The 14,337-nt window shown below is 34.4% G+C and overlaps 1 protein-coding gene across 1 annotated transcript; it reads right to left on the bottom strand.

The window, feature by feature from the left end:
* Positions 1–4,853: 4,853 nt before the first annotated feature.
* On the bottom strand, positions 4,854–6,946 carry LOC146939653 (uncharacterized). Its single transcript, XM_085753218.1, has 2 exons — positions 6,407–6,946; positions 4,854–5,233 (listed from the first exon to the last, which is right to left on the bottom strand). Exons 1-2 carry the CDS (start codon positions 6,675–6,677, stop codon positions 5,073–5,075), a joined length of 432 nt encoding a protein of 143 aa, XP_085609344.1. The 5' UTR covers positions 6,678–6,946; the 3' UTR covers positions 4,854–5,072.
* Positions 6,947–14,337: the final 7,391 nt, after the last annotated feature.

Below are 14,337 nucleotides of genomic sequence, written 5' to 3' on the forward strand. Positions count from 1 at the left end.
TTAACAAATTATTTTTCGTTAACACTTCAGCAGTAACTGGGAACTCTTGTGATAGGTGCCACTCACCATCTACAAAGAATTTGATTTAATACCTACATACGTTTTTTTTATTGTTTTCCAATATCACTGTTACCTGTGTTAGATCATAAAAGTTATTGGACTTATGTTATTGAGGTCGTTAGGTTTATAATCCATTAGGTTTTATTATATCATCTCATGTAACTCTTTTGATCAATAATGTTATTGTTATCATATAAAACCCTAGCCGTCTCTTTTGTTATTCTTTCTAAAACCCTGTTTTGATAACATGATATCTAAAGCTTGTTTTGATCCTTGTCGCTTCCGCTATTGATTTCCCAAAAGTATTGGGATGTGTTTGGTTTGATGTTTGACAATTGATTCAGATTGTAAGCTGCAATTGTATAAAGTTTCAGTTTAAGGGACCAAAATTAAACAAAAAAAATACTTAAGGGACCAAAGAAAAATCTACAAATAACTTAAGGGATCCAAAGTGTAATTTAACCTTTATCTTATATATGATTTGTGAATATTGTACTTAAGGATTAAATGTAATTTTGTAATGTTGATTTATATAGGCGTGGGCGTGAGTATGACTCTAAAGTCAGACACATGTCTAGTGACAAATTCTTTGCTAATATGCTGAAAAGGGGGTGTGATTAGGAATGGCTATAGACAGGTTTGCCATGTCCTTTCCTGCATGAGGAACTAGGACTTGGAAATATATGATTATGTACCATATACTATTTCAAGAAGGAGCAGTAAGCAACTTGTTAAAACAGTGTGATCTATCTTGCAAATGGATAATGTTTATGGGAAAGAACCGAGTATGGTGAGCTTCGACCACCACCAATAAGAAGGCAACTAGGTATACAAAAGAAGAAAAGGAACATAGAGGGAGGGGGAATTGAAGAAAAATAACTCTCAATTAAGGAGGGCTAGGTATGTTATCAAATTTTGCATATGCAATAAAAGTGGGCATAATAAATCAACTTGGAAGCTTCCATCACCTCCACCACCTTCTCCAGCTGAAGGATCTTCTAACCAATGTTTTAAAACCCGAACCGGTGATTTACCCGGTCAAGGTACTGGGTCACTGGTCGAACCAGTGAGTCACTAGTTGGACCGCATGACTATTGACCCGGTCTATATAAAAATATTTATGACCAAAAATTACATTATGAATGAAATTTTGATAAAAAAATCGTGTCATTTTTTTCTATTTATTTAAAGTCCGTACATTAAAAAAATTATATTCACAATTGCAAGTTTGCAAGTTAATTTCTTAACTGCATCACAATTCAAGCTAATTCCAATCCAAATTCAAATTAGCTCATACATTAAACAATAGTACTGCATAAAAAACCTCACAAATAAGTTGTACTTCAGATTTCATCTTTAAAACATAGTATGTTCTAAACATTGTTGGAAATCAAAATATAATAGACTTACAAACCCAAGTAAGTTCTGAACATAGTCAACAAAAAAATAATAGACTTACAAACCCAAGTAAGTTCTAAACATAGTCAACAAAAAACAGAAACTCAAACAAGTCAACAAAAAAAAAAGGAAAAACGGGTCGGGTGGACTAAACTGGTTCAGCGGTCCGCCCACTGACCCGACCGGTCACTCCGGGTTTCAGCGGGCTAATTGCATATCCGGTCCAGTAGCCTGCCCGAACTGTTGCATCATCCGGTTTTCGGTCCAACCGGTCCGACCGGCCGGGTCGGTTTGGGTTTTAAAACATTGCATCTAACCCTACTAATGGTTCATCAAGTCAGACCCACCGTGTTCAAAGTCATACTGCAACAACCTCCACAATGTCAAAATGCAACAATGCCACAACCACCTCAAAGTCAGACCCAACCTCCTCCAAGTCAACTAACACAAGGTGGTTCAGTTCAGCAGGTGGCTCTTGCTTCAAAAGGTACCAAATGCAACTTCTTCAAGTGGCACAAAATATCAACCAAGGAAGATGAAGGATGAAGAACCAGTTTCGATGGAGGGAGAAGGAAGATGAAGGGAGAAGGAAGGAAGAAGAAGGAGAAAGAACCCTAATTTTGGGTTTTGTAAAAATTTCTATTCCTTTTATATTGGCCACGTAAGATTGTCCATGCATGGCACTGCCATTAATACCCACATCACCCTCCAATTGTACACAATTACCGTTTTTTTTTTTTATAAAACTGACGGAATAGATGATTTTGACTAACGAAGATGAAGTTAAGGAATCAATATAGATGTTTTAGGAGTCATGAGACCAAAATGAAACTAAAAAATTAGTTAGGGGACCAATTGTTCAATTAAGTTTTTTTTTTCTTCTTCTTTACAACAAGTCATAAGTAAAAAAAAATATATTTATTAAATGAATTGAATATTGATGTATGTGGTTCATGTATTGATCTGTCAACTATATATATAGTTATTCCATTGACCTAAATAATAGTTTTTTTTTGTCTATACTAATAACTGAAGTACAATGTTAACCTCCTCCCTCTATAACCATAAACCACCCCCTTTGCTTCTTATTTTTTTTTCTTTCTCATTGGTACTAGTTCTGTTCAAAAGTATACATGTAGAAATGTTAACGTGGTACTACCTCTAACTCCAATAATAATAACCAACTAAGTCTACAAATCTAGATATACATTTTGTACATTTATATGTGTACATTTTATCTAATGAAATAACCATGCCATCTCGGTTGATTCATTTTAGAGGACAAAGGTAGATGATCTAAAGTATACATGTACGGTGTGTTGGACAACTATAAAGTTGTCAAAATAACATTATTGATACATTTAATCATGTTTAATGAAATAATCATGTCATATGATTGATTTTTTTTGGGGACAAACGTGGATAATTAACTTCAAGTGAAACGTATTATGATTTATTCAACATATTTACCTAGCATCATCTCATTTACACGTTTAAATGAGTTTGAATCTCACTATAAATAACTAACTCAAAAGATAAGGGCGTTTAAACACATATATACACCTAACAACTCAAAAACATAACAACGTGACTCCAATACAACCACAATACCTAAAACCGTCAAATAACTCCTTACATGATTCTATATCCTAATAAACTAATAGGTGATACAAGTGTTGCGTAGTGGTTGAGGTTGATGAGTTAAGAAGTTAATTGATACAAAAAGTTGATGGTTCTATCCTCTCACCCACAAGTCCACAACACAACAATAACATATACTCGAATCCTCTGTAGCCGTGTGCACCGTAAAGTACGTCATAAAAGTGTTGGGTTTCAAGTGTGAGTGGCTAAGTTCCACATCGATTAGGAATGGAGGAAACGTTGGATATATAAGAGAGGAGACCCATAAACCCATTGCCTTAAGATTTTGGGTGGAGATGTGGTGTCTAAGTATCTTAGGAACCTGGATGTTTAGCCCAATGTTGCTCCTGGCGCTCCCCGGACTCCCCAACAATTGGTATCAGATCCCTGGTTAGGCTCGGTTTGGGAGCGAGAGTGGGATCCTAGTATGGATCAGGCTAGTGATGTGGGTGATTCACACTTGAGGGGGAGATTGTTGGGTTTCAAGTGTGAGTGGAGTCTCACATCGACTAGGAATGGAGGAAACGTTGGATATATATAAGAGGAGACCCATTGCCTTAAGGTTTTGAGTGAAGATGTGGTGTCTAAGTCTCTTAGGGTGCGTTTGATTCGCACTAAAGGACATGACAACATAACAGGACAAAACAAGTAGCTGAGTCACAGCACAACTTGTTGTTCTGTACATTGTTTGATAGTCGCTGCACAACACAAGATAAAAATATACAAAATTACAACATTGTCCTTCATATTGTATAGGATTTTGTCGAAACTAATTCTAGAAATAGTATTTCAAAATTTTAAAACTTTTAAATTATTTTGTTATTTATTAAAATTCTATTATCATAATATGAATTAAAAAAATAATTTATTGAAATGCATACATAAACTTAAATTGATAACGTGTTATAGCAAAAATATTATAATTATATATTGAATCTGGGTTATAATATGTCGTATTGTTCAACCAAATTATTCTAAATTAAAATTTTAATAGAAAAATAGTTTTTTTTTTCTTCTTCTTGAGATGCAATAAAAAAAAATTACAAACTAATGTCGACAACGACTAGATATAACGACAAGATATGACCAAGTAAACAGTTAACCAAAAGGATGGTATTCTCCTATGTCGTTGAAAAAAAGTGAAATTGATGAGGGTTGTGTTGTCATTTTAATTCTTGTCCAGCGTACAAATACTTGTACTCCACTTTAGTGGGTAACAAGTTTTGTAAGAGTTGTCCTGTGCCGCGCGAGTATTTTTGTGCTATTCTAGTGTTAATTTGTGGATCAAACACGGAACAAGTTTGATTGTTCTGTCCTGTCCTCCAATTTATTGCAAATCAAACGCACCCTTAGAGTCTTGGACGTTTAGCCCATTGTTACTCCCAACGCTCCCTGAACTCCCCAACAAGAAGATCTAATTTGATACTAGCATAGTAACATTTGGAATTTAAAAAGTATATCATAATAAGCTAATATGAGAAGAGACATAATCCTAAAAAAATTATGCTTATCTTACCACATTAATTCTACGGTCCATATAAAACAAATAAACTCTTTAACTCACTACCTTTCTTTAAACAGTCAGGGCTACCCTTCAATGATGAGAATCCCATCCCCTTTATGCTTTCAATATATTCCAAACTTGATTTCATAAGCTAGATGGATTAAAGGTCAAATATTCAAAGTCTAATATCAGCACATTTGCATGTGATATAAAGGAACACATTGCCCATAATAAAAAATTCTTAAGTAACTAGTACAAGGATATCAATTAATATTTAATCCTTTTCTCCTTTTACCTTTTCTCAAATATGAGTGCACTTAAATCAAGTGTCCAAATAATTTGACCAACCAAATATTTTTCAAGTACAAGTATACTTAATAATGGTTCAATGTTAAGGCCACTATCACATAGTGTGACATTGAGCACAATTCAGAATACAAACGGAATTTTAAAACACCTTCATATGTGATCAGATTTTGAAACTAAATGATTTGCTTAACCATGCTTTCCAGCCACTCTTTCTCTTTGGAGAAATCAGCTCTGATTGCGATTCTTTTCTTGATAACTGCTTTTTGCACAGCACAAAATTCCTCACTTCATAAGATCCTATGGGTTCCATTGGATTCAGAGCTATCAACAAACAAAATAACCCTTTAGCTTATTACTAAATTGCATGGAACCAAACTGTACAACATGTAGTATCATTATAAAATGACATTTGGTACAATTTTTTAGTAGAAGTATATGATAAAATTTGTTTTGGATAAATTTGGTAGAATTGATTTTCGTTAAATTTGATTTGGAAGGTGGATTTTACATGGTGGTGTGTCATCTATATAAATAGTTCACGGTGGATTAGTATTTAAAAATCACTTGAAATTTAAAGAGGATCAAGAATGTCTTTCGAAAATAGATGTTCATGATCCACTTATGGTTGAGACAGTGACTTGATTGGTATTGGGTTCGACGTAAATCAGAAGAAAGAATTTTTTTTTAATATTGATGCATAACGGTCTTCATTTCTTTTAATCGATCTGACATCGTCATTGTTTAACCCTAAAGACGTGGATGCCTATGATCTTCTATTAGCATATGTCATTATTAGAATTTCAAATGATTTTTTTAATAGCGATGGACGGTGGATCACCTATGAGTATAAATTTCCTTAAAATTTGCCTATGTTCGATTTTTTTTATTTATTTTTTAGCTAAAATCATGTTTGAAGGAGGCAACAACAATATTTCATGTTTTCATCCCTCAAAAAAAAAAATATTTCATGTTTTCAAGCATGAAACTTAACTTTCTCAAAAAAAAAAAAGCATGAAATTTAACATAGTATCCAATCACTCAAGTTTAACTGTCCATAGTAAGCATACAATAGGGATCAACTTCATTTATCATTCAGAAACAACATGGTGAGAATAGGCAGCAAGTGTAGTAAAGTGAGAAGAAAAAAGAGACTTATATATATATATATAACTAAAACATTTGCCTTCCCTTAAAAATCATTTTCCAATGACATGATATGACAAAAAACACACCATATGTAAGAGAAACACACGTTACATTCGTGCAGTAAACAATCTTGATCGTTAATTTGAGATCAGACAATTCAAATTACACGATATTAAACAAGTTTTTTTTTGAAGGGTCGATATTAAACAATCTTTGTCATTAATTAAGATCATCAGACTATCGAGATTGAAAATCGTGCGGAACTTAGTCATTTCCAATAAGAGTATTACTTATAATGCACCGAAAGGAAAGGAAACAACAAATTTCCAAAAGGGTTAGAAATCATACCATCAAATCCTGAATATGGATGGTAAAGAAAGAATTTGGTAGCATCGAAACCAAGTACAGGAAGCCTTCCTTCTCTTGCATAAGATTTAAGAGCAATATCAATGACCCCAGAAACAAGCTCTTTCTCATTCACTACAAACCTTAAAGGACCCGAACTTCCCATGATGTTAATAGTTACCAAGAACCTATTGAGTCTGCTTGTTTTATGGTCTCCCTTATTCTTGTTCTTCTCAAAAACATTCTTTTTCATTGTGTTGTGTCTTTTTTTCATCAAAATAAATTATTTGAAGAAACACAACACATGAAAATCCTATGAAACTTAATTTATTTATAGGTCTAGGCCTAGGCAGCTATAGAACCAAACATTCTTGGAGATTCCAAAAAAGGAAGGAGATGGTTGTGAAGCTAACAACGTGGAAGAACATGAAAGGAAGAAAAATACGCAACATTCAAAGAGAATTGGAAGATTTAAAGAAGAAAAAGAATGCATCAAGTTAATGAGAAGAAGAAAATGGAATTGTTTTACCCTGCACGGAATGCTTCTTCATCTTATATACTTATTTCATTTTTCTCAATAATGATATAATCATGAGTAAATAATAAAAAAATACTCATGGAATCATTTCAGTGAGTTGGAAAAAATAAAATCAATCATTTTTTTTATAAAGAAAATTTAGGTGAGTGCGGTCAGCAAGAACCCAACACTCACGCAATTGGATATTGAGAAATGTTTGATCTTGATCAAACCGTCTAGATTCGATCTCAATGTTTTTTAAATTATAAAATAAAAATCAAATTTGTCTATTTTTTAAATTGTATGATCAAGATTGGACGGTCCAAATTGTCCGTGTGATTAAATGTTTTTATTGATTACAGAGAATCGAGTTTGGTGTACAAGACAAACTTTATACCTGGCTTTAACATGAGTCTCTTTAAAAAGCAATTCAAAATTTGATTTCTAGGTCGAGGTATTCGTTATTTTGGTTTTAAAATTTTGACGCTTTAAAAATTTATAATTAATCCACACTTTATCGAAAAATTATAATTTTATATGAAAGACCTTATTTTAATATCTTGCTTAAAAAAATCATGAAAAATTAGGCATTAATCAAGAAAATGACCATTAAAATTAAAACTGCTATTAATTGGATCAGATCCCTTCAATGAAGGAATTCAATTTAAACCAACCTTAATGTAATTCAGATCTTTAGATTAGATTCTTAAAAATTGTGGTAGTGCCTAACACAATTCCACATAGCCGGTTTATAAGATAAAAATTGTCCCAACTTATAAACACATAGAGGACATCTTTTGTCAAATTGACATTGTCACATTGACATTAGATTAAAAGCAAAATAAAGAAAATATCACTGCTTTGATGTTGCTTTCAATTGATATAATAATACAGGGTAAGTAATAGCTTCATCATGGTTGATATAATAAATTGATGGGGGTCAGGTAAGGTATTGGTCTACTGCATCATGCTTAGTCATTCTCGTTTTAGATTGAGTTTGTTAATTACTTGATTTTAATCATTTGATTGAAAAAAATAAATAATTTGACTATCAAATGAATTTTAATAGACGAGGCTACTCATAATTACAATTAATTATTGTTTATTTTTTATTTTTTTTTACAATAATAGACGAATCTTTTGCATAATTGAAATGAATGACACAAACTAAATTATAAAATGCTTGCGTGTTTTGACATCATTAGAATGATGCTGCCATTTATGTAAAACAATAACTAATGTTCACATGGTGTACTCTTTTGATACTTGGTACAATGGTACTGGTAAACGGTGGTAATAATATATTCATATAAAAATTAAATATTATTTTTTTGACAAAATTAATATCAAAATTAATTGTATATAGTCAACTTTGTTTCAGATCTTCCTTAAAAGAAAACTTTGTTTCAGATTTTATTTTCATTTCAATTTTCAAAATTTATGAAGAACATTTAAACAGAATATACAATTAAGGAAGAACTTCACTAAGGATGAACTTTTCATCTATACTACAGTTAAAACTCTATAAATTAATAATGTCAGGACCGAAGAAATTTATTAATTTAAAGAGTTATTAATTTATCGATAAATTAATAATTATTAATTTAAAGAGTTTTTAAGTAATTATACTGTACATACCAAACAAAAAGGCAAATTAGTCTATGTCTCTTAGAATTACGTTGCAGCGAACCTTGAGACTCAACGTAAATTAGTAACTACTGTGTTCATATGCATTGGAAATCAATAATGACTTTTGAAGTACAATAAATGTAAACAAGAGGAACAAATGTGTTCAATGTATTCTTAATATATTTTTTTCAGTTTCTATGAATTATTAATTTATGATTTTCTTGGGACCGAAAATTATAAAGGTATCTCCCGAAAAATTATTATCTTATTATTTTATCGAGTTTTTCAATTTTTTACATTGGCCCAAGTCGGGACCGGACAAATTTATTATTTTAGAGAGTTTATTAATTTAACGAGTATTAAATTAAAGAGTTTCTACTGTATATACAAAAAAAACAACCCCCTTTAGCTTTTTTGGGTTGGTTTTTCTTTCTAAAAATACCCTCAATTTTCAATACAAATGACACATGTAAAAAATAAATTTAAATATTAAAAAATGTAACAAACACGATATAAATATATTTATGTCTGGTTTTTTTTTTCCTTTATTATTTAAAAAGTGTAACAAACTAGATGAATATATTTATACTTACCTTTTCATTATCCAATTATACCCTTAAACATTGTTTTTCTATAATAAAGATTGTTGCTGGTAACATTAAAAAAAAAAAAGATTATGTTTTTTTTGTTATATTGTTGATGTCATTGAAATAGATAATCATGGTTAGTTTGCTTTGTTATAACTTGATAGCAACAAGCATTTATATATTTAGTTTTAATCAAAATCAAAATGTCATAAAAAAAACACTACTCATAATATATTCACTAAGGATGAACTTTTCACTAAACGGGAGGATGCTCTGCCAGACTTGTTAAGAAATTTTAAAAAGAAATATTATCTTAGAAGTTTTGCATATATGAAACCAGATATATAGTATAAGTGCATGTACGATATTAAACAGATACGATGTTTCACAAATATTTTAAAATTTAGGATACAATCCGTCTAAGATACGTTAAAAAATCTTTATAATTAAACTAATTTGCATGTAAAACACTTGAAGGAAAAATGCATTGATACTTTTTTTTGGAAAGGCTAAAAAGTGATATATTAACAAAGAAGGATAAGTTGTTCCAGCACAAGGTGTACTGAAAACAATCACCCAAGTTCAGAGAAACATACAGTCTGTCAAGTTACTATACAAGCATTAAAAGAAAAGAAAAAAAAAAAAAGAAAAACAGACACACTAAATCACAGTAGAAAAACACAAAATATGATTAAGCCTCCAAACTTGGTAATCAAAATCGAATGTAACATGTTTCGATTTTAACAACTAAAAGGACTGAAGTTTGACCCTTTCACAGAGTGTCTGAATGTTTTCCTCTTTGTTCTGAAAAATAAGACGATTTCGCTCTTTCCAAATAACCCAAACAACAGTTATCTAGATGATATTAAGATAATACCGAACTTTAGTCGAAAATCCCCATGATCCCTCAAATTGGAAAAGATGATCCATTAAATTGCCATGAATAGCTGTAGAGAAACTGAGCCAACTACCCGTAAGCTGCCAAATTCTACCATAAAAATCACATTTAACAGATAAATGGTCCTTGTCCTAATTCGATCCACAGTTCGCCGAACAACCTTCCTCGCCTACTGCTAGGACCCTCCTTTTAAATAAATTGTCTTTAGTAGGAATACAATTCAATCCCAATCTCCAAGCAAAAATTGATACTTTGAGAGGAACCACCTTAAGCCAAGGAACATGCAAATTGTGAGGAGTTGAATTATGAAGACCCTCTGTTAGTTTGTTGTAAGCGTTACTAACCGTGCAACAATGAGATGAGTGTAAATGCCAAATCCATATATCCTCAGAAGCTATCTGCAAAACAACGGAAGTAAGCCGCTCCACACACTCTCCCACCAACTCTTCTTCCACATCAAATAACCTCCTCCGCCACTTCCAAGCTTCGCCATTCACTCCCCACCCCAAACTAAACATCTCTGCCACCGCCGCCAGCTTATTTTTAGCTAGCTCGAACAACCTATGGAACCTACCCTCCAGTGACCCACCATCAAACTAAGGGTCTTTCCAAAACAACGTAGAAGACCCATCCCCCACCTTTCGACTAATGTTGTCGGTTAAACAACCACCATATAGCATACCAACACCCTCTCTAACACTATTGACGGTCTTCCACCACACCGACCAACGACTTCCACCAGAACACAACCACCCCCTAGCCTCCCCATATCGGGCACACAACACCCTATACCATAAACTTCCTTTTTCCTCCAACATCCTCCAACACCATTTATCAATCAAAGCTAAATTAAACTCCTTTAACCTCCTAACCCCCAAATCGCCTTGTTCTTTTTTTCAAACAAATAATATCTAATTTAATCCAGGATATTTTTCTAAAATCCTCCCTCCCACCCCAAAAAAATGCGTTAAAAATAGAGTCAAGAGAAGAAATGATACCTGAGGGAGCCTTGAAGAAGGAAAGAAAGTAGACCAGCAAGGCAGACATGACAGACTTAAGGAGAATCAAACGACCCCCTTCGATAGATTATTACTCTTCCAACCAGATAACCGTTTTCGAACCCAATCAATCAACGAATACCAAAAATTCAATTTCCGAGGATCTCCCTCAATAGGTAACCCCAAATATAAGAAAGGAAGTCGACCATGCTTGCAGTTTGTAACCGTTGCTGCCTCATGCAACCAAGAATCAGAGGTATTAACCCTAAACAACCTACTCTTATGGAACTTAACTTTGAGGCCAAAAATAACTTCAAACAAAATCAACACTGATTTCACAGCTCGAATGTTTGCCCAACTTTTAGTCCCCACCAAAAGAGTATCATCAGCAAACTGAAGATGAGATATGTTAATGTTATTATGCGGCCTTATCTCGTATCTTTGAAACAACCCCTTATCCACCAACACCTTCATCATAACATTTAACCCTTCTGCCGCTATCAATAAAAGAAAAGGAGATAATGGGTCACCTTGACGAGACCTTTTTCCATCTTGAATTTATCTGTAGGGCTTCCATTCACGAGAACATATATAGATACTGAAGAGATACATTCTAGCATCCACCTCCTCCATTTGCTTGCAAAATTCATTTTATCCATCACATCAATTAAATAACGCCAGTCCACTGAATCATAAGTTTTTTCAAAATCAACTTTGAACAATAATAAGTCTTTACTTCTGCTAAGTGCATCATCAACCATCTCATTCGCGATCAAAATACCATCAAGAATCTGGCGCCCCTTCAAAGAAGCTGACTGTTATTATGAAGTTACAGTTCCTATAACTTGTCTCAAACGGTTAGCTAGAACCTTAGAAAGAATTTTATAAACACTATTAACCAGAGATATGGGCCGAAAATCAGCTAAACATTGAAGACTCTTGACTTCCGGAATCAAAACAATAAAAGTACTATTTATTCCTCCAGTCAATTTACCGTACCAGTGAAACTCATCAAAAAACGCTTCAAATCACCTTTTACCACTTCCCAAAAATCCTTGTAAAATCCAAGATTAATACCATCCGGCCCTGAACCGCCTTCTTGATCTCTTCCTCAGTAAAAGGGGTTGTCAACACCGAACCCCCTCCTCGGAGATTGAATCAAACGACAAATCTTCCACACCAGGCCGGTTATGCACAATAAACTTAAAGTGATTTTGAAAATGGTCAAACACCCCTCCTCTCACACCTGCCACTCCCTCCACTTGCACCCCATCCACCTTAATAGAGATGATAGTATTTGCCCTCTTCCGTGCGGACATAATGCGTGAAAGAATTTAGAGTTAGCATCTCCCGCCCTTAACCAATTTAATCGGCACTTTTGCCACTACAACTAGAATGTAATTTGGAAAACGAAAGGATTTGAGCTGAAAGGGTATGTAACTCCTCCACCTCTTCTTCCTCTAAAGCGTGCTCTTCCACCTTCAAATCTAAACAAGAAATTCAATCTTTCACCAAGGAAATTCTGCCTTCAAGATTCTTATTATTAGTTTGGTGCCACAATTTCAAACACCTTTTTAACAACTTCAACTTTTCCTTCACGACAAAACCACCTCAACCTTCAACCTGGAAAGATTGCCATTTTTCTTTCACAAAATCCTTATACCTAGGTAGCTCCGTCCAACATTTCAACATCCAGATTGGTTTAGGACCCCAATTTACTTCATTAATAGTCAACATAAGCGGGCAATGGTCAGACACTGATCGAGCAAGCGCAACTTGAACACAGTTAGGCCAACAAGCGCCCCAAACCTCCTACAACAAATAACAATCCAAGCGACTCATTGATGCACCATCCCCCTGTACCAAGTTTAACTTCTACTAGAAAGAGAAATCAGAGAGACAATTACCATTATTGAATTGATTAAAACTAGAAAAATCCTCCACCCTGCTAGGATCTACCGTGCTCCGTCTCTCATCAGCTGAGCGAATGGCATTAAAATCACCACTAACACACCACGCCAAACCCCTATCGTTATTAATTAACATGGTTAGCTTGTCCCACAAATTTTGTCTCCGACCACTATCACAAGAAGCGCAAACATTGCAAACTCAACATTATACTTAAGAAACCACCCTTTAATAATCAAAACATTTTTCAAATTCAACGAGCTCCACACATCCACCTCATTAGTGTTCCATAGAGAAAGGATGCCACCCGATGCACCAACAGAAGGCCTATAAGAAAAACCAACCTTATCTGACCCCCACAAGGACCGGCCCACTAAATCGTCCACCAACTCTAACTTTGTTTCTTGAATACACACCACCAACAAACCTGTTTCCCTAACCAACTTCTGAACCTCCCTCCGTTTTTCCCATCCTCCTACCCCCCCCCCCCCCCCCCCAACCACATTATAAGAGATTATCTTCATTTTGACCCCCCTTCTCCCACCTCACTACCGAGCCAAACAAATATCAAGCCACCGCCCCCTCCCATTCGCCCTTCCCCTCACCCCCCTCGTCCACCTTTCCACCTTTGCTCCTTGCTAGCACGCTGAACATATTAGAACATACCCCCTCCATCTTAACCCCAATCATCTTCCCCACCCCCACAAACATCCTCTTGTTGTTTACCATTAAGAACCATCCAACTCTTCCAATCTTCATTAGAACCTGAATTTCTCGAGCCTACTGACAAAGACACACCTTCCTTCCTCTCCAAAGAAGACCTCGACTCTCCCACCGGTCTTTTTTTCTTTTTCAAATGCTTAAAAGATTGAATTAATGCCTTCCTATCTGGGTCCGACAACCTTGCAATACGTTTCAAATCCAACGACGACGGATCATGTCTTACCTCTAGCTTTAGGTCGACGGCCCCCCACCTTTGGCTTGGATGGGTGCGCCCCCTCCTTACTACACTGCGATGTTTCAGCACCAACAACACCAGCAATACCTTTAACTTTAAGCGTCTCGTGACTCCAAGAGACAAATCTTATAACATTGTAGGATACATATATGAGAAACATCTTAAAGTATCAATGTGTATATGTTGAGTATCCAATAAGTATTTGATAATATATATATATATATATATATATATATATATATATATATATATATATATATATATATGTGTGTGTGTGTGTGTGTGTGTGTGTGTGTGTGTGTGTGAGTGTGTGTGTGTGTGTGTGTGTGTGTGTGTATTTTAAAATTCCGATACTTCGTTAGTACGTATCCGCAAGTATCCGTGGAGTATCGATATTCGATACATGTACGTCTCCATGCTTGGAGTATATGGGCTTCAT

This window comes from Medicago sativa, chromosome 3 (genome assembly GCF_051527215.1).
Source record: "Medicago sativa cultivar Bolivia chromosome 3, Bolivia_mono, whole genome shotgun sequence".
Classification (NCBI taxonomy): Eukaryota; Viridiplantae; Streptophyta; class Magnoliopsida; order Fabales; family Fabaceae; genus Medicago; species Medicago sativa.